Consider the following 24985-nt stretch of genomic DNA (forward strand, 5'->3'; position numbering starts at 1 on the left):
CTGACTGTACGCGCTATTTCTTCTAGTTACAAGAAAACAATTATCTTCTCTTAATAGTCAGGTCGACGCTGTCTTATATTTTACTACTGAGCGTGTTCATTTATTACTTACTATTATATGAATCAATGACAGAATGAATGAATGAATGAATGAATGAGGGAATGGATGAATGAATGAATGAATGAATATACTTTTTTTGCACACCACAACAAGTACATAGAATAAATGGAATTGTATTATGAATTTTTCCAGAAAATTACGTACATTGGTTGTGACGTCTACGCTTTCTCCTTTCTGCAGCAATGTGTTGATAATACCAACGTGTCCGTATCTAGCAGCTGTGTGGATACTCCGGGCACCATCCTATCAAAAATAAATAACTTTATTGAGGAATGCATAATTTATTTCTTTATTAATACTATTTATTTGCACACAAAAAAATACAGAAGATGAAAAACACAGACGGAAGCAGTATACAAGTATCACAAGTATCACCCGGTGCACAGCAGACGTGAAGATTACTTTACAGTCCTTCTATACCGGTGGACTGTGGATGATTGTACGCGCCGGGCCTACAACGTCCTGCGTGTTCAATATAATAACGCCTTTAGAATGCTGTTACGGCTGCCGTGGCGCTGAAGCGCCTTTAAAATTTTCGCAGACGCAGTAACAGATTACCTACTTGTTGCCATAATGCGTAACAAAGATGCGTTTTCAACCAGTGCACCAGTGCACCAGTGCTCACTAACGGAACCGCAACTTGGGTGTGCACCAGAGAAATCAACAACAAGTTGCAACTGGCTCATAGGACAGTGGAGCGAAAACTGGTGGGCGTGACTGTGACGGACTCACACAGCTCAATTTCGCGAGAAGTGGAAGATGTTGAAGGATGCCTAAACCAATTTGGTCGAAAATGGCTGAAGAAGAAGAAGAGCGTAACAGAGACTCTCTCCTACAGCGTTTACGTACCAGCGACAACGGCATTCTAAAGGTAATTGTTACCAGATTCGACTGCCTTATACTGTGCCACTGTGTCAAAGTGCGCAATCGGGGGAGTATAGTATTGTTCATTTTTTTTATATTTAAACTAATCAATACCAACTTGATTAAGGAAAAATTGTTACTAATATACTTAAGATATATGAAACGTCTGAAATAAATTATTAGGTATTATTATTAACTGTCTAGCATATAGTATTAGTAACTGTAAGGATAACTGTCTCCTGCCCATGTTAGCCTTTCAGGCGTGCCGGTTTTCTTACGATGTTTTCGTTCACCGTTAAAGCAACTGATATTTAATTACTTAAAACGCACATAACTTCGAAAATGTAGAGGTTAATGCCGGGAACGGACTCTGTGCTCCCGAAAGGGAGGCCGAGGTCCTAACCACTAGACCATCACCGCTTATTATCTCCAGAGCATATTTTATTCATACAATTATATAATTTTTACATTCGGTTCATAGTTGAAGGAGAGTTAAGTGGACGAACATTAAAAAATGTCAAAAATTACAGTCGTTCATAGACCTCCCCTTTTCGGTTAAAAAGTACGGTCAGGTCTGAGGTATACACACATTTCAGCGATTTTATATCTAGCAGAATTTAAAGTGATTTATGCGCCCACAAACTTATGAGCTCATTTCCTTATTACCAAGGGCATTCGTGAGCGAAGCCAGTTTCTAGGAAAATGTAAGTACGTTAACTTTTTTAACGTGCATACCTTTTTTTAATTCCCCTGCAATATTACCTGGTGATAAATGATGAGGAAGTCTAAAAAGGTAGCGTTGTAACCTGTTAAGGCTATTTCAGTTATATTAAAATTACACCTCTTATCTGTTTCTACGCGGTATCGACCTGGAACGCAAAATCGCTTCGCGGCACGTCTTTGCAGGTATAAGTCAGGGCAGAAGCATCCCACCAGACCAGACAAGAGTTGCCCTCACGTTTTTTCATCCGTATTTCCGCTAGGATGTGGAATGCCCTCCCGGTAACTGTGTTTCCTGCCACGTATAACTTGAGTACCTTCAAGGCATGAGTGAATAGGCTCTTTCTAGGCAAGCGTGCTCCAACGCGAGACCTCAACATTGCTTTCTTACGGCATGATTGATCGTCATCAAGCGCTGGCCTATCGTAAAAAAAATAACCTAAGTCCATTGCAACGGAAAAGAATACTTGAAATCAATTTATACTAGTGTTGTACTCACTTTATTTGGCATATGGAGATAGACACCTTTCTTGAATAGCATCATAGCACAATCAGCGTGGCCGTTCAATGAAGCGATGTGCATTAAAGTGCTTCCGTCTTTAGTTCGCTCGAATATTGAAGCTTTGAATTTGTCCGCCAGCAGTTCGATGATCGCTGCATGACCATTCTCAGCTGCTAGATGCATTGGGGTTCTATCTGTAAAGTACTTTAAATGTTAAAATATAGAGCAGACTCAATATATAAAGTGTTTTCCAATAAAAAATGTTATTTTGAATAGCCTGCTAATTGCTATTTCACTTTTGAAGCTGTAATTTGGTGACATTTGACAAAAAGAAACTACGTCATTAATAAAATGCAACGATACACGCTTCAACAACGCATTGAAATTGTTAAAATTTGCTATGGCATTGTTGTCTCTCGAAGTTGTGATCACTTATATAATTCAGTGGGTGACTTCGACTGTCTTATGTTCAATGGGAGTGCATTCCACAATTCAGTAGCTTTGACAGTGAACGAATGCTTGTAAAACTTCGTTTTGTGGAACGGCATGTTCAAAGTCAGCGTACGACTCGATCTAAGTTCAGACTGACTCCAAGAAATTTAAACTTCTCCATTAGAAAAGAAGGAGTCTTAGGATTAAAGAACACACAGTACAGAAGTGAAAGTACATGAAAACCCGGCGACGGCGAATAGCCACTTAAGCTTCTGACGAAATTTAGATAAATGGTAATATTTGCGTAAGCCAAATTTAAATGGAATAGCCAGATTTTGAAAACGCTCGAGTTTGTTAAGATAGTCCTCGGTCAATTTAAGATAGCTTGCGTCCGCATAGTCGAGAATAAAGATAGAAATAATTTTAGTCGGGATTGGGAGAATGGATCGCAGACGGCACAGCGACCTAAAAAAACAAAAATTCCTTCTACTAAAATCCCTAACTTGCACGGACTACGATAACTCTTTATCAATATACAAGCCAAGGTCGCTCTCTCTTTTGAAAAAATATTTTTGTTTGCAAATCCGTATAGGGACCATTTTGGAATAAATCTCTTTAAAACACAAAAAAAAAATATTAAAATCCGTCTATAAATGATCGATAACCTCCTCCTTTTTATTTATCCCTATAATATTTATCGGGATTATAGGGATTCCTTCTCACTCAACGAATGAAAACGATATTGTAGCATTTTCGAAATTTAGTTTATCGTAGGGTTTATATTTAGGGTTACTATACTTATTAACCACAGCATTCCTTAAAAGTCTTTTCAATATATCTAATTTACACTGATCAAAGTTAATACTATACATACAATAGCCAATATATTTGAATTTTGAGTTGAAACCATATTTATACTTGAAGAAGATATATATATTTGAAAGAACGAAATAAACTGAAATAATAATTTGTTAAATAAGTAATTGCAATATATAGTCATGAAGTATGAGTTAAAAAGTGAAAACTTAAACATAAGTGACCTTAGTTTAATAACGTTAAATTTCTGGGTAAAGGATAATGATAAGCAATCTGTAAGCGAAGGAATGTAGCAGAAATTCTATTTCATATTTACATAATAATTTGCGTTTAGCATTATTTTTGACATGTAACATATTATGCCCGTAATTTCTAATTTACATAGGTTAACATAATACGAGATGATTATCTTTTCGTATTATTTTATTCATAACCTTAGGTTTCACTGACATAGCTACCTTCGATGCATTGTTCACTATTTACATGGTAACCTTGACTTTCCCGGGGTTCCAAATCACGTTCTTTAAACATAATAATATTTTCTGAAGGTAATATTAATATATTACCAAATAGCAAATTATTAGAAGTTATAATAACTTCTAATAATTGTTTAATGACTTAGGATTTATTTTATTGCAATACTGAATCTCCCTTACATTATAGTATATGTAATGTGCAGACTTAACAGATCTATATTGGAGGATCCCTTTTTAATTTGAAAGGATAAATAATAGAACAGGTAGCTGTTAGATGTCTTACCTTCATTATCTGCGATGGCGGCGTTAGCTCTAACACCATAGAAGTACTTCACCAAAGGTTCGTCACCTTCAGCTGCTGCTATGTGTAACGCGGTTTGACCAGCTCCATTGACTGCGTCGACTACTGAACCGTAGTCTACCAAGATGCGGGACATATCCACGTCTCTTCTCCTAGCTGCGAGGTGCAAGGCCGTGTCGCCAGATGGGGTGCTAGCCTAGATATAAGGTCTTTAGTCTAAAACTGATCAACATTCATTAGGTATTTTACCATACAATGCTGAACAGGTTTTACAGAAACGGAAAACACAGTATAGCCAATATTAATCCATAAGCAGAGAATTAATTGTTCAAAAACTGACGCCTGAAATTCTTACCCAAAATGTGCTGTTCTTTTCCGTTGATAAAGACAGATCTACTAATTATATTATTTCTTTTGGATAATTGTATTAACCAAAATTCGGCGGATACTTTAATCTAAACTGAACAATCTAAAAGAAACTTTAATGCCTTTCCGAATGAATGTCTAAAAGGGCACCGTGTTTGTCCTTAAAAGATGTTTAATGGCTGCCATATTGACTGTTAACTTTTTAGTAATAATGTATTTATTCATGCAACAATCCTCAAAATTGTTTCATGCGTTTCATCTCTAGAGCGTCACGAGGCAACTAACATCTTAGTACCCAAACTCTAAAATGCCGTTTACGTATTGATCACCTTTAAAACTTTGCTAACTACTAGTTAATACTTACTATAAGAAATAGTGACAATCCTAGCGATAGCAAAATGTTCGATTTACTTGTAATGAAATACTTTAGAGCAGGCTCCATTCTGGAGCGCCACAAGTAACTAAATTGTACATTCGAAATAGCTGTTTCCATCTTGATCACTTTCTAAACTATATCTCAAAGACTACTCTAAAAAACTATAAGAAAAAGTTACAATACTACCGATAGCAAAATGTTCTTGTTGTCTATACTTCTAATGAAGGTGTCCACTTACCTTGAGTTGTTCCGCTGTCTGCGCACTAAGCAGCTCACGGACCATGCTCTGATTGCCGGCCTCTACGGCAAGCAGCAGCGGAATCTTGCCCCTCTGGAACACCATGTCGCGAATTAGCTTTTTCCATTCCTTTTGCCGCGCACGCTCTTTATTCAACTCGATGAAACTAAGCTCAAGCTTCTGCAGATCCCTAGGTAAGTTCGCGGGCGGGCTCCGGATGCCCGACCGTGAGTTCAAATTCGCGCTATGCGACACATCCCTCTCCCTGCCATTATCGGACATTGCGGGAGTATTCGTACATTTAGAATTTTCTCACCCGCACTGAAATCCATACAGTGCAATGTCTATGCACGAACTATTCACGCCAGTGCGGTGTGCCTGCACGGAGCTTCCTAACAGTCACAACTCACAATACCGGCAATACTTTCGAGACTTATGTGCATCGCAATCTTCGTAGGCGGTTCGACATAACATTAAATCGAATAGCAATCGTTCCTCGCATGCAATAGGTAGCCTGGCGTTTGCGCCTGGATTGTCACACAAGATACGTACTTGGTCCTCCATCGCCACTGTCCTACGTACAAACTAAAGCGTGCACGCCCATAGTAAAACTGCCTTTCTCTAGTCGCGCCGTAGGGCGGACTGAGACTTATTGTATTAAAATTACTAATTTTGAAATTCAACGCTGACGTAGCTATAACTAATATTCCGCGACTGATTTGCATTGTAAATTTTGCGTTGTGACGTTTACTCGGCAGCTAAAGCTCGCCGGATAATTAGCTAGTTTCTATTCGGGGGGGGTTGGTTCGGTTTCGATGTCGGAATGTCGTTAAAATTAAAACCTTGTACTAGTTTCGGATTTAATGTTTCTGTTCTTTCAAGTTTTGAGACGTGCGTAAGGCGTCGGAAAGGAATGCGAGAATGAATAATGAAGCTTGGCTTTTATTTCTTGCATTTTTAGTAGAAGTTTTCTTGGAGTGCGTTTTGTTTACAATCTTGTTTAGGGGGGGAAGTCCCCTATGGAGATGGCGGTACCAGGCGACATGGGCTGCACGCGATCGTCATGACCATCGCTGCATCAGCTCTATTTACTTTAAACGTCACTAACAAATCATAACCTTAATAAGAAAGGTATAAAGTCTATAATTTATTGGTTTCGTTAAAGAAGTCAATCTTCCTCGTTTTCAAGAAATAGGCGAAGATTAAATTACTATATAGGGCTTTTTTGTTGCTGTATCTTGAAAATTGCTTATTGCTTATTACTGAGAGATTTGAAAAACATGATATTCTGCACAGGTGTAAACTTTTTATGAATTTTCATACGGTTATGATCAGACAATGCGTTTCAGCATCTACGCTGTCATTTTAAAGAGTAATAACTGAAATTCAACTATTTCATTTTAAGTGGTCCTACTTTAACGTCACTTTGGAAAGATCAAGTAATTCTGTTTGTAATGGCTCTCCAACAGGTTCCGAGAAAAATCAGTATTTTCTCTTTTTGGCCATCACAGTTCACAATTATTTCTGAGCAACGACATCCATCGATTGTACAGTTATATAGCTGTAACACGCTCTTAACACACGTTTCGAAACCGAAACCTGGTCTGGAGATTTGGACGTCTATTTAACATTTTTTTATAACACCTACTATCCACTAGACCAACGAGGCAATAAACCTGAAGTAATGGTTACAATTGCGTTTTTAAATAAAGAAGCACCGTAAAGTGCAAGCACTGCCTCTTTAGTCCAGTGTTATTTTGGTGCATGATCAACTACGCATCACGAGGTTCTAGGTACGAATCCCGGATCGGGTGAAAATGTTTAAATAATGTGTATACTTTCTGATTATCAGTCGGTACCAGCTCGCAGTTAGAAAATTGGCGGAGTCAACTCCATGGGGGCCCCGGAGAGCACTTTAAGCTGAAGGTCCCGGTTATTATAACTTACTTTTGATAATCGTTGTTAAAGCCCACAGACACGCATTGTAGTAGCGTGGTGGGTTACTGCTCTTAAACCGTCTCTCTAATGCGTCGATAACGGGTTGCGGATGACCGTATAGATCTAACTGGTTTTCGCCAATAGCAGCAATTTGGCACGAATTGTCAAATCTAACCAATTAAATTGTTTTTGAAATTTGGCATTTGCCAAAAAAACAAAAAAAGAAAGCAAGCTATAGCAAGCTATAGCTTGCTTTCTTTTTTGGTTTTTTCTTCTTTTCTTTCTGGTGATTCTGGTGCTTTTTTTTTGCCCTGAACTGCGATTGTACGTGATGATGCGGTCTGAGATTGTAGCGGGATAACCTGGTAGGGAGAATGGTAGTCATACACCTAATCGGTTTCTACGCGAGATCGCACCGAAACACTAAATCGCTTTGCGACACGACTTTTTCGGTAGGGTGGTAACTAACCACGGCCAAAGCCTCCCACCAGAGCAGACAAGAGAAAATTCAGAAATTATATATTCCCAAATGGCATGGAATCGAACCCGAGACCCCCTGCTTAAATTCACAGCGCTCACCGTTGCGCCAGGGAGGTCGTCAAGAACTTCGTCACCCGACTATTGACAGGCCTGAGAAGGCGGCGTGCCGTGTAGCGTGCTCCTACCTGGAGGATTCGACCGTGACCTGGCCATCGAAGATGGGACCCGCCATGCATTGGGGGTCACTACGCATATTCACCGCACTCTCGCCAAAACGTTGGCGAGAGTGCGGTGAATACGCAAGTGAATCTCGTACTCTTACTTAAAGGTTTACGCCAGGGCAGTGGCGTGCACTGGGTTACTTACCAGGGTGTACATACAGTGGGAAAATTGCATAAAACGCCAAAAATCCTCCTCCTATACGAGTTGTATATCAACTTTAGGGTAGGCATTGCTTTTGTACATGTATTAAGTGCACGCCACTGGTCGAGGGACACACAGAGTATTTAGTGGGTGCAAGTCCCACATAACCACTTCTTTTGCCCCTAACGGAGTGGTGTGCTTCAGGCATTTTCTCTGTTTAATAGGCACCACGGGCACCGGCACTTCAAATTAAAATTCAAAATTTCTTTATTTCAAGTAGGCCTAATTAATAAGCACTTATGAAACGTCAAGTCAATCTGTTTGTAGTGACTCTACCACCGGTTCGGAAGGCAGATTTCTCTGAGAAGAGCTGGCAAGAAACTCAGCTGATTGCTCTTTTCCAATATCATTTTAAAGTCTAACAATCTTTAAAATTTTTCTGTTTTGTGAGAGGTGAGAGCGGAGTGTTCTGATTCCAAGCAGCCTTGTCGTTAAGGAATTCATCAATCGTGTAGTAACCACGATTTGTTAAATGTGTTTTAATACATTGTTTAAACTTAGGTAAAGGTAGATCTAATATTACCTTCGGTAACATGTTATAAAAGCATATATATACCCATCCCCACAAAGGATTTCTGTACATTTCTCAGACGATATGCAGATATCATTAATTTATGTCCGTTTCTAGTTAGTCGTCTGTTTATATCTACTTTTTCTTTATAATTACTTATGTTTTGTTTAATAAAGATTATATTATTATAAATATATTGCGAATTTATTCGTCATAAATTCAAAGGTACTGGTAACTAGTAAGTACTATATTACTTATTTTTATGACTTACCCCATCAGTTCGCAGTCTTATATCCTTGCCAGCGGCTGTGAGCAACGCTCGGAGTATGCTGGTGGCAGTTCCGGTTTGCCGGCTAGCCACAATGTGTACAGCTGTTTGTTGTCGACTCTGTGCATAAAACGATTTTAGTGAATAAAACATTAGCGGCGATAGGCCTAGTAAGTAAGGCTTCGGCTTTCCTTTTGTGGAGACCGAGTTCGAGCCCCGGCACGCACCAATGACTTTCCGGAGTTATGTTCGTGTATAATTCAAGCAATATAAATATCCCGGAAACCTTCATGCCTGAGAGATCTCCATAGTTTTCTCAATGGCGTGTAAAGTCTACCAAACCGCACTTGGCCAGCGTGGTAGACCGGGGCTTAAACCCTACTTACACTGAGACCCGAACCCAGCAGTGGGCTGGTAATGGGTTGATGATGATGATGATGGCCGAAAAGGACTTGATTAGACTCAAAAAATGAAATTGATATTAACTAGATGTTACAAACTTTAAAATAAATAAACTTAGATTCATCATCACATCCACCCATTACCGCCCCACTACGGAGCACGTGTCTACTCCTACAACGAGAAGAGGTTAAGGCCGTAGTCCACCACGCTGACCCAGTGCGGATTGGTGGACGATTCAGATTAGAGCACAGCGTCAATTTTTTTTTTTCATATTGCAAATAAAATATTGTGGTTACAACCAGATGAGTTATTATTGGAGGTGGCTCGAATTTTACAAAAACACTTACTCCTCCCGTAGCAAAAGGATCAACGCCTCTCTTGGACAGCAATAGCTTGACGATGTCCTCTCTCGAATACATCGCCGATATGTGAAGCACATTGTAGTTGTCCTGTATTTAAAACATGTAAAATATATTAATTCGTGCAAGACATAGATATAAAAACAAAAGAATAATGTCTGCTTTCTTTTTATATTTCCTCCTGTCTACACAGGGGAATCTATAGACGCGTTCAAGATGTGGTGCTGGAGACGTATCTTAAGAAAACCCTGGGCAGCCAAGTGTTCGTAATACCAAAGGCAAAAAACCTAGAGACCGTTCACCAACGAGAGGAGCTGACCAGTTGAAAGAGTCAAACTCGAGCCGATTCTATAAAATATCCAAAATGGCCTCCAACAGAAACCAATGGAGACAAGTAACCTACTCGAAGCTGAGATCTCACCAGGATCACGATCTTCAGTAATGAAGAAACGACCATAAACTCCCGTTGGCTTTGAATTGGACAGTTGACCAGCACATGATTGTATGAGAAAATCAGCCATATGCAAGTAAGACGTTAGTATTGAGGGTTACGCGCCTTGGTACTTAAAATAATTTAATTGGTTCTTAGATAATATAACCTACTAGGTGTTGCCCGCAACTTCGTCTGCGTTTGATTTTGTTTTTTGATGTGGTATTCAATTTAGTTGTAGCTCTAAAAAAATTTAAGTATTCAGTATCTCTAAGCCTTAAATGAGGTGTTCGCTCCTGTCCACTGAGGAGCCTCTATCTCCAACCACATTCATCAGATCTACACAGTTTGGGCAAAATTAAACACATATTATAACCTCTATAGTACAAAAATAATTATTTAAATCGGTTATAATATGTCGGAGTTATAGTGTAAAGGAACCGAGCTTAAAGTCGGGATAAAAAGTATCCTATATTACTTCTAACACTTCCAAGAATATATTTACAAAGTTTCATGAGGATCAGTTAAGTAGTTTTTGCGTGAAAGCGTAACAAACAAACTTACATTGACATTTATAATATTAGTAGGGATAGGGATTAAATTGTCTTAAATTTCACTATCAAAAAACCAGAGTACAACCTCTTAAATAATAATATGTTTATTAATGTAGGTTGCAGACTTACCAATCACATTATTTATTAACATAAACGGGAATATTATTAACATAGCAGGTTCGCCATAGTATGGCAGAGATAGGCCATACTATGGCGAACCTGCTATGTTTGAAACCTGAACCTGCTATGTTGTGAAATGAAATACACGTCTATACCATGCAAAGCCCGTTTTTTACTGTGTTTATCTGTGTGATTGTGTGTCTGTTTGTGTGTGTGTGTGTGTGATAAAAATATTTGTTCGACACAAGTAGGTATCATACATATTAAGGTCCGAAGACAAAATTGATGTCAAATTCGGTACACCTTCGCCACCCATCCAGTCACCCACTTGGGTCAACATCGCCCACCGCTACTTACGACAGCAACAAAAGCAGCTTAGCCTTATTAATTTAACTGTTTGCAATTAATCATAGTATTTACCTAGTTAAAAGTGCAATTTTCTTTTGTCACGCGCAAGCTGCGGGTTAGTTATAAGTACGAGGTAAGGCAAAGTTAGTTATTGCACGCTAAGTTTCCTACTAGTTAACTAGTGCCAAGATTGACTTAAATCGTACGCTTTAAAGTGAAAACCGTGCCAATTTAATGATTGTTATGTGTATGACCAAGTGAGTTAAGATTTCGGCCAGCCTTTAGGGGAATTGGGTTCGATCTCGCATCTCCCACTTTCAAAATTCATTTATTTCAAGTAGGCCTAATTAATAAGCACTTATGAAACGTCAAGTCCGTTTGTAGTGACTCTACCACCGGTTCGGAAGGCAGATTTCACTGAGAAGAGCCTGCAAGAAACTCAGCAGATTGCTCTTTTTCAACATCATTTTAAAGTTTAACAATCTTTAGAATTTTTCTGTTTTTTGAGAGATGAGAGCGGAGTGGCCTGCTTCCAAGCAGCCTTGTCGTTTAGGAATTCATCAATCGTGTAGTAACCACGATTTGTTAAATGTGTTTTAATATATTGTTTAAACTTAGGTAAAGGTAGATCTAATATTACCTTCGGTATCATGTTATATAAGCATATACCCATCCCCACAAAGGATTTCTGTACTTTTCTCAGACGATATGCAGATATCACTAATTTATGTCCGTTTCTAGTTAGTCGACTGTTTAAATCGACGTTTTGTTTATAATTACTTATGTTTTGATTAATAAAGATAAACACTTCGGAAAACTTTTCGGAGTTATGTGCGTTTTAAGCAATTAAATATCACTCTTTTACCGTAACCGTTACTTGTAGCCGTTGAAGCAAGTGATATTTTAATTGATAAATACGCACATAACTTAAAAAAGTTATAGGAGGAAATCGTAGCTCTTACCACTAGACTATCATCGCTTCAAGTAATAACTAAAAATCGATAATTTAATATCTTACTACTGTAGAAGAGTATAAAACAAACCAAATTCAAATTTGCATGTATAATATTAGAAGTGTTTTCGGAATAAAAAATATTGTGTGTTATAAGTGTTTTCGGAATAAAAGTATCCCGATTGATAAATATCCCATAGAAACTGGGAAATTTTCCAAAATAAAAGAGTAGCATAATTTCTCTCTTCAGTGCATATAAGTACAATAAATTACGACAAACAGTCACTGTGTTTCTGCGTATTCGAAGGACAAACCAACAATACACACTTGCGCAATCATATTTTAGGTACTAGCTGTTGACCGCAATTTTATCAGAGTTTATTCTGGGTTTTTAAAAATACCAGGAAACTTTTATTTTCCCGGGATAAAATGTATCTCATCCCCATGATGCAAACTATTCTTAAGCAATTTATTTCTTGGGTTGGGTTCGATTCCCGGCAGAATTTATAATTTCTGAATTTTCTCTGGTCTGGTTGGCTTTGGCCGAGGCTAATTACCACCCTACCGACGTTCCCCAATGTCTTTTTATTGATTAAAGAAGGACAACGAACACACAGACACTTTGGCAATTATAATATTTTATAATGATTAAAGGGCACAGTGGTTGCGTGTAAATTGCATACTGGTTTTTAAAGGCTTCAGTTAGTAAAGAGCAGATGTTGTAAAGATACGTGGAACTTGGAAATTATAGTGAAGTGCAGTGAGAAGATGGTAACATTTTACGCACTTTGAGAATGCTTCGTGTTCATTTACGTAGCTAGATATAATTAGTCATGAAGTGAAGTGAAGAGTAAGGGCAGTGAGAAAAAGTCAAAATTACTCTTTGAGAATGCATCTATAATTTATTTTATGTTTGAAAAGTGTCGCAGATTTGGCCTACGCCGTAGAGGCGAGACGTAAACTAAATACCTACAACTTAGTTAATACTAACACATTTAAATAAGACCAGAACCGTTTGAAATAATTATCACCTCTTTATCCTTATATCTATGGTAGCGACCTCCTTTGTTTTTTTTTTAATTTCGTTGATTTCACGACGTTGACGTATGATAACGACTAAGAGACACGTATCTTTGCATCGTTCGAGTAGGACTGAAGTGAATCGATAATGCAGTCGTATTTCTATTGAAATACCCATCAACTCAATGTCATGAATATTAGTTGTTAATCAAATATATTATTTTTATTGTTTCTTGAAAAATATTCATTAATTATTAGAGTATTTGTAAAATATTATCAGATTAAAACCTAATCAATTTCATAAAATATCCAGCAATATGAATTTATATTTATTTAAAGTTAAATTTTTTAATTATTAACCATTTTATAAAATTACTGTAACACGTATTTTTTGTTGACATGATTGTTACCAGTTAAGCAAATTGTGATAGATAATGATGTGAAAAATAGTTATAAGCCAGAGAACTCGTTTCAAAGTTTACTCGTAGTCTAAAGATTGACTTGAATCAAACACCGAGTGCATCGCGTGATACTAATCTCTATCAGACATAATTGAAACGAAGGGTTGGTGCTACGTGAAAATGAACAAATCCAAAGCAAAATCCCTTGCACCTATGTATTTAATTAATAACACCTGGCTGATAGCTTTCTTAGATGAGATATAAATTAGGAATTTCATTTTTATTAAGTTTACAGAATTCAAATTTGTTTAAAGGTAGTGTAAACATGTAAACGTACCACAAAATGGAGGTTTAAAAATGGATCACGACCAACAACAAAATGTTTGATGGAAATATTTTCTTATTGTTACAACAAACAACCTTAAAAAAGCCAGAGAGATTTAAATATAGTAGTAACATAATATAAAATTAACGAGAAAAACATATACATTTTAGATGTTTCTAGAAAGGATAAACTTAATATACCTACTTAAATTAGCATTTAAAATATTTTTGAACAAAAAAATCTAAATAAAAGTCTATTAAATCCACTTTAATCCAAATATGATCTATCTGTATTTCCCTAAAGTTTTAACAGCCTAAGTTTCAATTAAGTTATCGTTAAAATAATCAGGCATTTGTTTCAAATACATTTACCCCTGTACATTTATTGCTAGGCAGGTATGTAAGTGTGCGTATACGAGTAGGACGTTATCGAATAAAAAAAAAACACAACTAATATTTCTCGAAAATCCTAAAATAGTGATTACGCACAACTGAACTGACATTATTCCCTACGCCTTTTCTTTATGATTCTATTCAATAATGAAAGAACGAGGCGTAAATGAATCAAGTTTGAATCACAAAGGTCGCGACATGACGAATGCCGTTACATCTAGATTAGGTACGATTTCAACATTCTCGTCACGCAAGAGACAAATTATAATACTCAATCTCCGAAGCAGGCTTCAGGAGTTGGTAATCAACCTGGAAGTACATAGCATAGGAATGTACCTACAACTTTATAAATAATTCTACTAGCTGTTTCTCGCCTTTATAACAGTTTTTCACACTTGGGGAAAGTTTTTTTTTCCTGTAATAAAAAGCAGCCTATGTTAGTAACATATCAATCCTTTAAACTAACTCTCTGCCAGAGTCAAGGTGATAGGTAAGGGCTTAAAAGAATAAAAAACACTTTGGCATTTATGCTTTTGTCTACATATGAATATGAATACATAGTGAATTTAGTTTGAACAAAATTCAGCAGGGCTAGCACAGGCATGAGACCAAAATTATATCCCCCGATTATATCCCCTGTCAAGGGATATAATTAACGTGCCTCTCCTGCTAGAGCACGGGAACTGGGAATAGAAGTTTTCTCCCGTTTTTATCACACGTATATTAATTGGATATTATGTCCATTAATTAATAGTAGTGGAGAGATGACAGAGCTCGTCCGGGGAAGTACTACTGCCATGTTTATTTCTGCCACCCGGCACTCACTGTGCCTCTCACTGTGTTCCAGTCTGAAGTGAGACGTGGTTTCAGGTGTAATTTCAGGCACATTACGTTTAAAACTACGCCAGAGTGGGACACAGGGTGGCACTATTTTGTTAATATTATGTGATGACTTTTTAACCAATAAATTTTACAAGTTATTTTAATATTATTATGGTATAATCATAAATTCTTACGAATTTTACCGTACACCACCGTCAACGATAAGGTATTTAATTAATGAAAGTGGTACCTACCTACTCATATCTTTTGGAAATTCGTTAAACGACTCAACGTTAGTATTAGTAAGAATTTCCTCATAATATTACTCATTAAAGGTAAAGCTTTTTATAGGCATTAAAATGTTACTATTTCGTATTTATTTATCCTTACGGTGTACAGATATATTTTGACATTTAATTCCTACCCTAACGCAGTGGTGGGGGAAGTCGGAAGTTGCACGGGTAGTGCCGATTTTTCTATATGCGTTAATTATAACTATTTCAAAAATATTAACCTGAGCTTCTACACATTGCACCGAATTGCACATAGGTAGCGAAAAAAGTTATGACTTCACCCTTATCCTTGCATGATTTACACCGGCGACTTCAGCTCACTATAAAATGCGCCGTGGCCTGTAAGGCGTGATCCGTGATTATAAATTGCCACTTCATTTTATCAGATATAACGCTAGGCATTAGCGAATGTGGCTAATGGAGTGCCCTAAATCCTAATGGAAAATGGGTTATGGGTTTTTGCATTTATCATCATTTAGACCATAGCAGGAATAGAGTTGGATAAATATGCAAAAAGAGCTCTACCTAGCTCTTTTTTATATTTGTTCCATTTCGGGTTTCCAAAAAAAACGAGTAAAATACATACTCCTTTTGCGGATGAAGGACAAATGTGAAACTCAATTTCAGCAAAATTTCAAGAAGTAGCATTGACCATTAGTATTATTAATATATATATGTATTAGAGATTATATTTATAGATTGAACATTCATAGATTTGTTGTCCATTACGCTTTCGTCACTCGCTATGCTACTCTTTTGCTACGCATTCCTGCTTAGCTACACATTACCCTCTTGCTACGCAATCTAGCTACGGTTCCTATCTCGCTACCAAACTCTTTTTGGCTATGCAGTCCTCCCTTGCTACGCATTCTTCATTAGCTACTTATTTATCTATGTATCCCTCACATTCAAAGCATCTGTAGCACGCTATGCATTGCTCTACGCTCTCTACGCACGTCTAGTTTGCTACAACACACATGTACAAGTAAGTGCATTACAGCTTGCATGATTCATGTTGTCCTGATTTAAATGAAACATTTAATGTTAATTCAGTTACAAAATAATTAATAGGGAATACTTCGTACGGTTGCAAGAGATAACATATCGCTAGGAATCTTATAGTTTTGGACATTTTACGAAAGATTTTACACAGAGTACAGTACCTACTACGTACGATTTAGAGAGATTTATTCAAGCTCTTGTCTATAATATTATATATAAAAGAAAAATGAATTATTTCAATAGAATATAGGCATTACATAAAAAACAATGAAAATTAAGCTTAATTAGCTATAACCAGGAAAATTTGAATCGAGGAATTTATTATTTTCTCAAACTTTCTTAAAACAATTATTTTTTTCAAACTACATAGATCTTCTAAAACACTCCACGTTTGGCTCCGATACGGGCGCATCTTCATAAGAATTTGATTTTGGAACACACACAATGAAGTATTACACCATGTCGAACCGAAATTGCACCTTGCAGATTAGCTAAGTTTTCACGGATTATTTCTAAATAAATTCTTCTCTTAAAGATTCTTCTCGTAATATAACCTATGTCCATCGATAAGGTAATTTTAGGCTAAACTTACGTTATTTCTAGCTCCTACGTCAGAACCTAATTCGATGAGCCTCTCCACGAAGGATGTCCGGTTGTCTTTCACTGCGTACATCAGCGGTGTCATGCCAGTCGTCTGAAACAAATAGTTAGGTTATTTACATTTATTTTAAACTAGTTGTTTTCCTCGCCTCCGTTCCTATGGAAAGTTTGATGAGTATGCCATTGTTATTCTCTAACCAATTTTTTTTTTTGTTATTTTTTTATTACAATAAAAGTTAGCCCATCTCACTTGCAATCCCACATGGTGGTAAATGATGATGCAGTCTGAGATGGTAGCGGGCTAACTTGTTAGGGAGTATGGCAGTGATACCCCTAATCGAACTACCCCTAAAACATTATGTCTATCTCTCGCTCTGTGAAAAACTGAACCAGTCTGTATCCACAGGAACCTTATATTTTTCCGGTATAAAAAGTAGCTTATGTGAAATTCCAGACTATGATCAATCGCTTAGCAAAATTTCATTCAAAACCGTTCAGCTGTTTTGGCGACTTTGTATAACAAACAGCCATTCTATTTAGACAGTTGATTGGCGCAGTAGGCAGGGACCCTGCTTTCTGAGCCCAAGGCTGTGGGTTCAATTCCCACAATTGGAAAATGTTTGTATGAGGAACATGGATGCTCTCAATGTCTGAGTGTTTATCTGTATATTATAAGTATTTATGTAGGTATATTATTAACAAAAATATTCATCAGTCATCGAAGTACCGATATACAAGATACTTTTACTTAGGGGCTAGATGTCGATGTGTGTACTGTCGAAATTATTTATTTATTCCACTTTCACATTTATAACATTACATTATTTCGATTTTAAAAATCAATCGAGATCCGTTTATTTTCCCGGTATATTTTAATGATTTATTGTTAAGCAATAAATTAACAAATTATTATATTATGTACAATATTTTGATACCGGGAACCAATAATACTATTAAAATCACGTTATTTGAGTAAAAGTAACTATGTCCGGGCATCCTATCTAAGCTGTCTTAGCAAACTACTACACCGATCTTGATGAAACTTCGAGATAAAGCATTCGAGCGAATTAAACTTAATTTAAGTACGCATATTTAAAAAGTTGTTTAAAACGCAAAATATACAAATTGTTTAATATTTTGCAGCTACGCAAACTCTGTCTTTAATATTCCGTAATTATATCTGCAGTGCTAAACAGTGTTTAAGTATGCAAATTGTTGCAGTTAGGTTTGAATAGTTCGTGTTGATAATTTGCAAAGCCGCTTAGATTTCAGTGTTTAATTTGACTTTGACACTTCAAACCAGAAAACACTTAAAGAGATTTGAATGATAGCTGTATTTTTAATCAAACCATGTACCCAGTGGCGTGCATAAAGGGTATGCACAGGGTATACAGATGAAATGAAATGAAGAAAATCTCCAGTAGGAGTTATAAATATTTAAGGGTAGGCTTTTTATAACTCTTACAAAGCCTATCCTTAAGTTTTATATCTCGTTCTGGAGATTTCTTCATTTTATATCATCTGCATACTCTGTGCATACCCTCTATGCACGCCACTGCATGTACCAACGTATATTTGTGAATGTATCAACATCTTCCTCTTAATGTCTTAATAATCAACATTTACCTATCTCTCACCAGAGGGAGTAGTTTAGAACTTATACATATAACACTGCTCACCTTGCTGTAACCTTTACTGGATTGATGAACATTCTAGAACTACCTAAACATTGCATACCAATCATTACAGGGCACGAGTTTCCTCCCATAATGTAAAGTGTTTGGGCATTAGTCCACCACGCTCGCCCAATGTGGAATGGTGGACTTCACACGCTTTTGAAAACATTATGAAGAACTCACAATTTCCTTACAATGTTTCCTTCACCGTTGAAGCAAGTGATATTTTAATTACTTAAAACGCACATAACATAGAAAAGTGAGACGTGCGTGCTGGGTTTCTAACTCGAAAAGTGAAGCCCTAACCACTGCGCTATCACCGCTTCGTAAATACCGATACCATAGTTATATTCTTAATCCATTTTAAGTTAGTATAGTATAAAAAAATGCTAGATTTACCCTCAACGCTAAAAAGCTTGATTCACAGCTATAAAGTGTAACAGAAGGTCGAACCTCACCCTTTGGTCAATTGTTTTGCTTATTCACCGCCATTAGTTTTTACAGTTGTAATATGCTTTACACCTTTAAGGTGTGGGGAAGAGTGAATATTAATTACGCTAACGAGGTCAATTTTACTAACTCTAACCTTACCTAACTGCCAACTTAAATAATCTCCTGAAGACCAATTTTTCCATCCGATATATTTTACGTTTGTGATTTGTTTTGTCCCATGTATGTTTCTTTTGAAACCAACTAGTGAGTTATTATGAAAATTAAGCTTAACTTGCTATACTCCGAAAAGCAGGAGAATATGTATGGTGTAATTTATTATTACGCCTATCCTTATACTCCTACTGAATAGTTGTTTAGTGAGTCACTTAACACTTATTCATTGTGAAGTTAACACCTCCTGATGATGCTCCAGTTTTAGAGAGAAACGTGCGAAGCCGAAGATCTGTATGGTGTAAGGATTGAGTAATTATAAATTACACCATACAGATTCTCCTGCATTTCGCGGAGTATAGCAAATTAAGCTTAATTATCATAATATATCATGGAATTCCGCAATGTAATGCCTGCTTCTATCCTATATCCAGTGAGGTCTAAAATAATATACTTAATATTTAATATCTTCACAACAGATGTCGGTAGTGCTTAAACTATTTAGTTGGGAACATTTTGTATAAACCTTACTACTTACTTACTTACTTTGGGACTACATGGCGATGTGTGTATTGTCATAAAAAAAAACCAGTGTCGTGTTACAATAAATTGACATAATAGTTTTTTTATAGTGACCAAGCAGATGGCTTAAAATCATCGGCTATAAAAAAACAACACTTTGCAGGGCATATAAGAACATATCCAACCATAAACCTGCAGCATAGGTGTTAAGTCTCGTGTGCCTGTAACTACGAGTATTTATATCATAATGATACAACACTATCTAACGTATCGTAAATACTAACGTTAGTATCAATGGACAATCGATTTTCCGGCAGCACTACTTTGTAAACTCACAAAGTGTGTACAATCTTAACATTGCATGATTAACATTTCCCAGGAATTAAGCGTTCTGCTAAGGAGAAAATTCGCGTGACGCCTGCACCCTGTGACACAATAATGGGCTTATAATGGCGACCCTCCTAGTGATAATTAGCTGCTAGTGATTAAGAATAATTGCGTTTAAATCGTGTTTTAAACGACCCTTAAGTTAAATGTTTGAAACAAAGTGAGTAATATCGTTCTTCCGTGATTTCAAATATGGAATTTGTAACTAAGATTTGTTTTAAATGTGGAATCCCGGAGAGATTTTAAGAGGTTGGGATTCAAAGAGGTTCAAAGAGGTTGGGTCAAACCTACGAGTATGAGAGACGTAATGATTTTCGGGAACAACAGACGACCTGCTTTATAATATCACCTGGTAGGAGAATCAAAGCAGATGCCAAATCTATGTATCTAGGATATAAATCTTTAATCTATTGCTAGTACCCGACGCCCTGGTATTTCTGGCCATGACAGTGGACAAGGTTGACAAACGAGTCGCAGGAAGCCGCTGGACACAAGCGCCACAAGATCGTTGTATTTCGAACTCCCTACAAAAGTCCTATGGCCAGCAGTGGACTTCCATCAGGACTTCCATTGGTTGACGTGATGATAATGCTGCTGATCTCTAAAAATAGTTGTACCTTACCTTTATCTGCTAAGTGAACTGTGGGCCCTGTTTAGACCAGGGCGCGTTTGGAACCCTCCTAGCTTAGGTGTAAGTTAACGAACATAGTAATCACTAATCAACTCACGATAATGAAAACATATATTATGTACCAACGATTCATAAGTGCCTGTGATAGGCCAACATAAATAAAATAAAAAATTTGAATTTGACGTTGAGTTTTTTTTACAAAATACCTTATGATTTAAGTCTACTGTAGAAAAACAGTAAGATATAAAACTTAGTATGACTACTAATACTTGTTAACTTGTTAAGTGTCTTAAATTTAGGAAAATTTATCTCGAATCGATTAAGATCGGTAAGGTATGCCGTATAAAGAATAATTTTAAAATAGTACTGGTTTAGGCAATGGTAGTTAACCCCGGCAGTGTGATAACGTATCTTACGGAAAGCATGCGAAAGGCGTAAAACTCGCGATCTTTGCTGTCCAACGTCAGTTTTGTACACTCATTTTATCTAACGTCTTATTATGTAAACAATCTTTTAATTACTTTTTAGCGTAAAGATCGTTCTGAAAATGTTAATAAGTTTTGGTACTATTTTAAAAACATAGTTCTTACTGAAAGTAATGAAAACATCGTTTACATATTACGACAAGTTGGAAAAAGATAGACTTTATACAACACTTAAATACAAAAGTTACGTCTGACAGCAAAGATTGCACGATTTACGCATGTTGTACTCACCCTGCGGATCAGTTGTACCCAACGCTACTAATAAAGTCACAGTCTTAAATTATAATAATTTTGCTTAGCATAAAATTTTATTGCTCTTAATAAAACTCTGACCCGAATTACACTGAAACTTTGTGTATGGTGTTTTGGGTGCGCCAAATGTAGCCGTTAGAAAATGTCATTTACATATAAAAGATTATACCACCGAGTCATGAGACCAAACATGGCCCGATTTATCAGTATATGTTGCGGAATAGTAGGAAAAGTTGTTATTATGCGATAAAACCTAGGACAGTAGGATAAGGCTTGATGATTGGAAATTGAGGCAATATTTTGAACTTTGGAATTATCACATCATTATCAAACTATTGCCGGTCTATATATCTACTATAATATACCATAATACTGTCCACATAAATATTTATGTTCTAAATATATAAAATAAATGATTAAACAAACATACAAACTTCTGCATTTATAATATTAGTTTTTTCAAGCGGTTTTCTACGACATCATTTTTTTATAACTTTTTATTATAGATAATTTCTCCATAGAAACTTTCATCTTCTTTTTAAGTTAATGAAAGTATGGCGCATTTTTACTTCGATGGTATGGCCATGAATGTCATCACCATCATTGTCATCACCCAATCAATGTTGCAGGGTGCCTCTACTCTCAAAGGACAGCGGAATTAAGATTACGCTAAGCAATTGTTATCACAGTCGCTTGACGTGTTCGCACTTCGCCGAGGTATGGGTGTGGATTGAGTTATTACTCTAACTACGGAGATGAGTTAGTCGACCGATTTATTGGTGTTTCGGTCGTGGCCAGCTACCACCCTACTGACAAATATGTGCCGCTAAGCGATGTAGCGTTCCGAAACCGTTTAGAAGTGTGGCTTAATTTTTAACCCTAACAGACTAGCCTGCTATCTTAGACTTACGACGTGAAAGTGCAGTCAGGCGCCACTTGTATTAGCATATATTATCAATAGAAAAACCTTTATTAATATAACTATATATTTGTACCGAGCCAGGAATCGATCTGAGGTCCTCGAGATCCGTGGTAGAATTAGACTAGACTCAATATTTATTTATTTATTAAGGAAACACCAATAGCTTGATCACCATACATATTAAAGTTAATTTATACATTACTCGTAATATTTAGCTTGTAATAAGTGAGAAGAACCACTAAGAGGTGTCCAAAGGATTCTAGTACAAAATAACCGATTAATATGATTATATTTCTCTTACAAATTATAATTAAAACTACGTAAAAAGTTAAACAAAAATTGACAACAGTACTACTATAATAAGAAATGCTAGGTCAATAATAAATATAGAGCGAAAAATTAAGAACTTAAATATATCTATGTCAAAATAGTCAGAATTCGTTAAAGTGAAATTGCTATTAACCTACAATTTCCTATCGTCCTGAATTTCGGGTTAGCCGCATTACCTTTTGAAAGGAGCTTCCTGCAAATTGCAATATCCGTTATAGGAAGGCTTTTAGTGGAATTAATACGCCGCTGACCGAACTGCTTACTCATTATCGGGTATGTTCATCTGTTTCGTTATTAAGAATGGATCACACGTACCTACTTTTGCTCATTAATGTCTCCCATCACCATATCAACCCTTTGCTGGACACGTTGAGAGACACTGCTTTACACAGAATTAAGAACACACAAAACCACAACGTGCAAATAAAACCACTCCATTTTAGCAGTGTTTCTCGAACAGGCGGTTAGTCACTTGATTATTTTACCTCTAATGTTCTAAACGTTTACCATAAAATGGGGAAAATGGGAAATTTTGTAAACCATGACAATTTTCAAAAAAAATATGGCTGCTATTCCTGAATGGTGAATTATATTTTCTTCTAGTAGAATACTACACACGTTAACAAAAATCGGGGGCTTTTAAACTTTAAAATTTTTGTAACGTGTCATGAAATAAATAAACACTGTAGCGCCGATAAATATGTGTGTGTGATTTCAAATGTCACTAAAGTTGAACCAACTGTGCTGTGTGTAAAAGTTTGAATATAAAGGATGTCTATATAATTGATGCAGGTCAATGAAATTGAGGAAAAGTTGAATTATCGGAATAACTGTTGCTTTGTATTACACTATAGAAATATTTGTATCAAGTAGGTAGGTTTGACACAGCAAAGGTGTTTGTGACTTCTGCTGCGAACAATGTCGAACTTCCTAACAAGTTTTTGTTGAGTTTATTTTCTTGCGTATATTAACGAAAAACTAGCTGACCCGTGCAACTTTGTTGCACCAAATCGGTTATTACCGCAAAACACAAATAAAATGACATTTTCTAAAAATTCTTCCCAGCTAGATCGATTGATCGCCCCCGAAACCTCCTGTATACTAAATTTCATGAAAATCGTTGGAGCCGATTCCGAGATTCCAATTATATATATACAAGAATTGCTCGTTTAAAGATATGAGATTAGTTAATGTGTTATGAATTTCTAAACATTTTCCTCTTAAGGACCTTTAAATAAAGTCAGGAAATAACGATACTGTGGTATGAAGTTGCTAACGTAGTGCTTGCATCCTCTTTGGTTTCAAAGATTTTTTCAACAAATAAATATATAAAATACGTTATTGTCAAATATATAAGGTTTAGGTAGGTAGTTAAAATCGAATAAAAAATATTGGAAAACATATTCAGTTTTGTCATAAAGTTAAAATCAATACCATCTGCATTTCAGATAAAAGAAATCTGCATTTTCACATTTACTGTTTTGCTTGCATAAAACTCAAAAATTCAAAATTCTTTTATTTCAAGTAGACCTAATATAAGCACTTTTGAAACGTCAAGTCTGTCTGTGTGTAGTGACTCTACCACCGGTTCGGAAGGCAGATTCTACCGAGAAGAAGCCGGCAAGAAACTCAGCAGTTGCTCTTTTTCAATATCAACAATTTACATTTCACATTTTAAAATTCATTTTTCTATCTTGTAAGAGATGAAAGCGAAGCCGGATGCTTCCAAGCAACATTGTCATTACAAACTATTTTCATTAGGTAAACTTAAGACAAACTGAGACTTTGATTATCTGTGTTAGCACTTCAGGTTGGTACACAGCACTGAAAAATATTACTAGTCAATCGAGTTCTCATTAAAAATGGTTTTGTTTCCAGACTTAGACATAAGCATCATTTAAAAATAAATAAGTAAACATTTTATTTAAATCTATATTAATCACATTGGTAGACGCTAATGTATCAAAAAAAAAAAATGCCATTGTTCTTTCTCTATAATAGGTTCAGCGGTTGAGCCAAACATAGGTAACCTTTACTATGAAACACATGTTATTATGAATCCCATAGGAACTCTTCATTTTCGATATTATACGTATGTTGTTTTCAAGTGCGGAGAGTTAACGTATAGAAAGTATAACTGTGGGAGAAGATAAAATAGTGTGCTATCCCTGGGGATGAAAAAAGTCTACACTCCAGAACACGTCTGCCCCAAAATTATCCATATACGTTTAATAATATTAAATTGTCTACAAGAAGTCATCAGTCCAGTAATTACGGGGATTACAAAGAACAAACGAACATCCAGACAGAAGTTTTGGTTAAATGA

General features: G+C 36.3%; 1 protein-coding gene across 1 annotated transcript in view; it reads right to left on the reverse strand.

Moving 5' to 3' along the window:
* LOC120627291 (serine/threonine-protein phosphatase 6 regulatory ankyrin repeat subunit B) overlaps positions 1-24985 on the reverse strand; it is a 58611-nt gene that overhangs the window by 12825 nt on the left and 20801 nt on the right. Inside the window, exons 2-8 of the mRNA XM_039895235.1 lie at positions 16844-16945; positions 9581-9682; positions 8835-8951; positions 5212-5304; positions 4214-4427; positions 2204-2400; positions 265-363 (exon numbers count right to left, since the gene is read on the reverse strand). Coding sequence (XP_039751169.1) covers positions 265-363; positions 2204-2400; positions 4214-4427; positions 5212-5304; positions 8835-8951; positions 9581-9682; positions 16844-16945 — 924 coding nt within the window. The remainder of the gene's footprint in view (positions 1-264; positions 364-2203; positions 2401-4213; positions 4428-5211; positions 5305-8834; positions 8952-9580; positions 9683-16843; positions 16946-24985) is intronic.

Source organism: Pararge aegeria, chromosome 11, assembly GCF_905163445.1.
Source record: "Pararge aegeria chromosome 11, ilParAegt1.1, whole genome shotgun sequence".
NCBI classification, from domain to species: Eukaryota; Metazoa; Arthropoda; class Insecta; order Lepidoptera; family Nymphalidae; genus Pararge; species Pararge aegeria.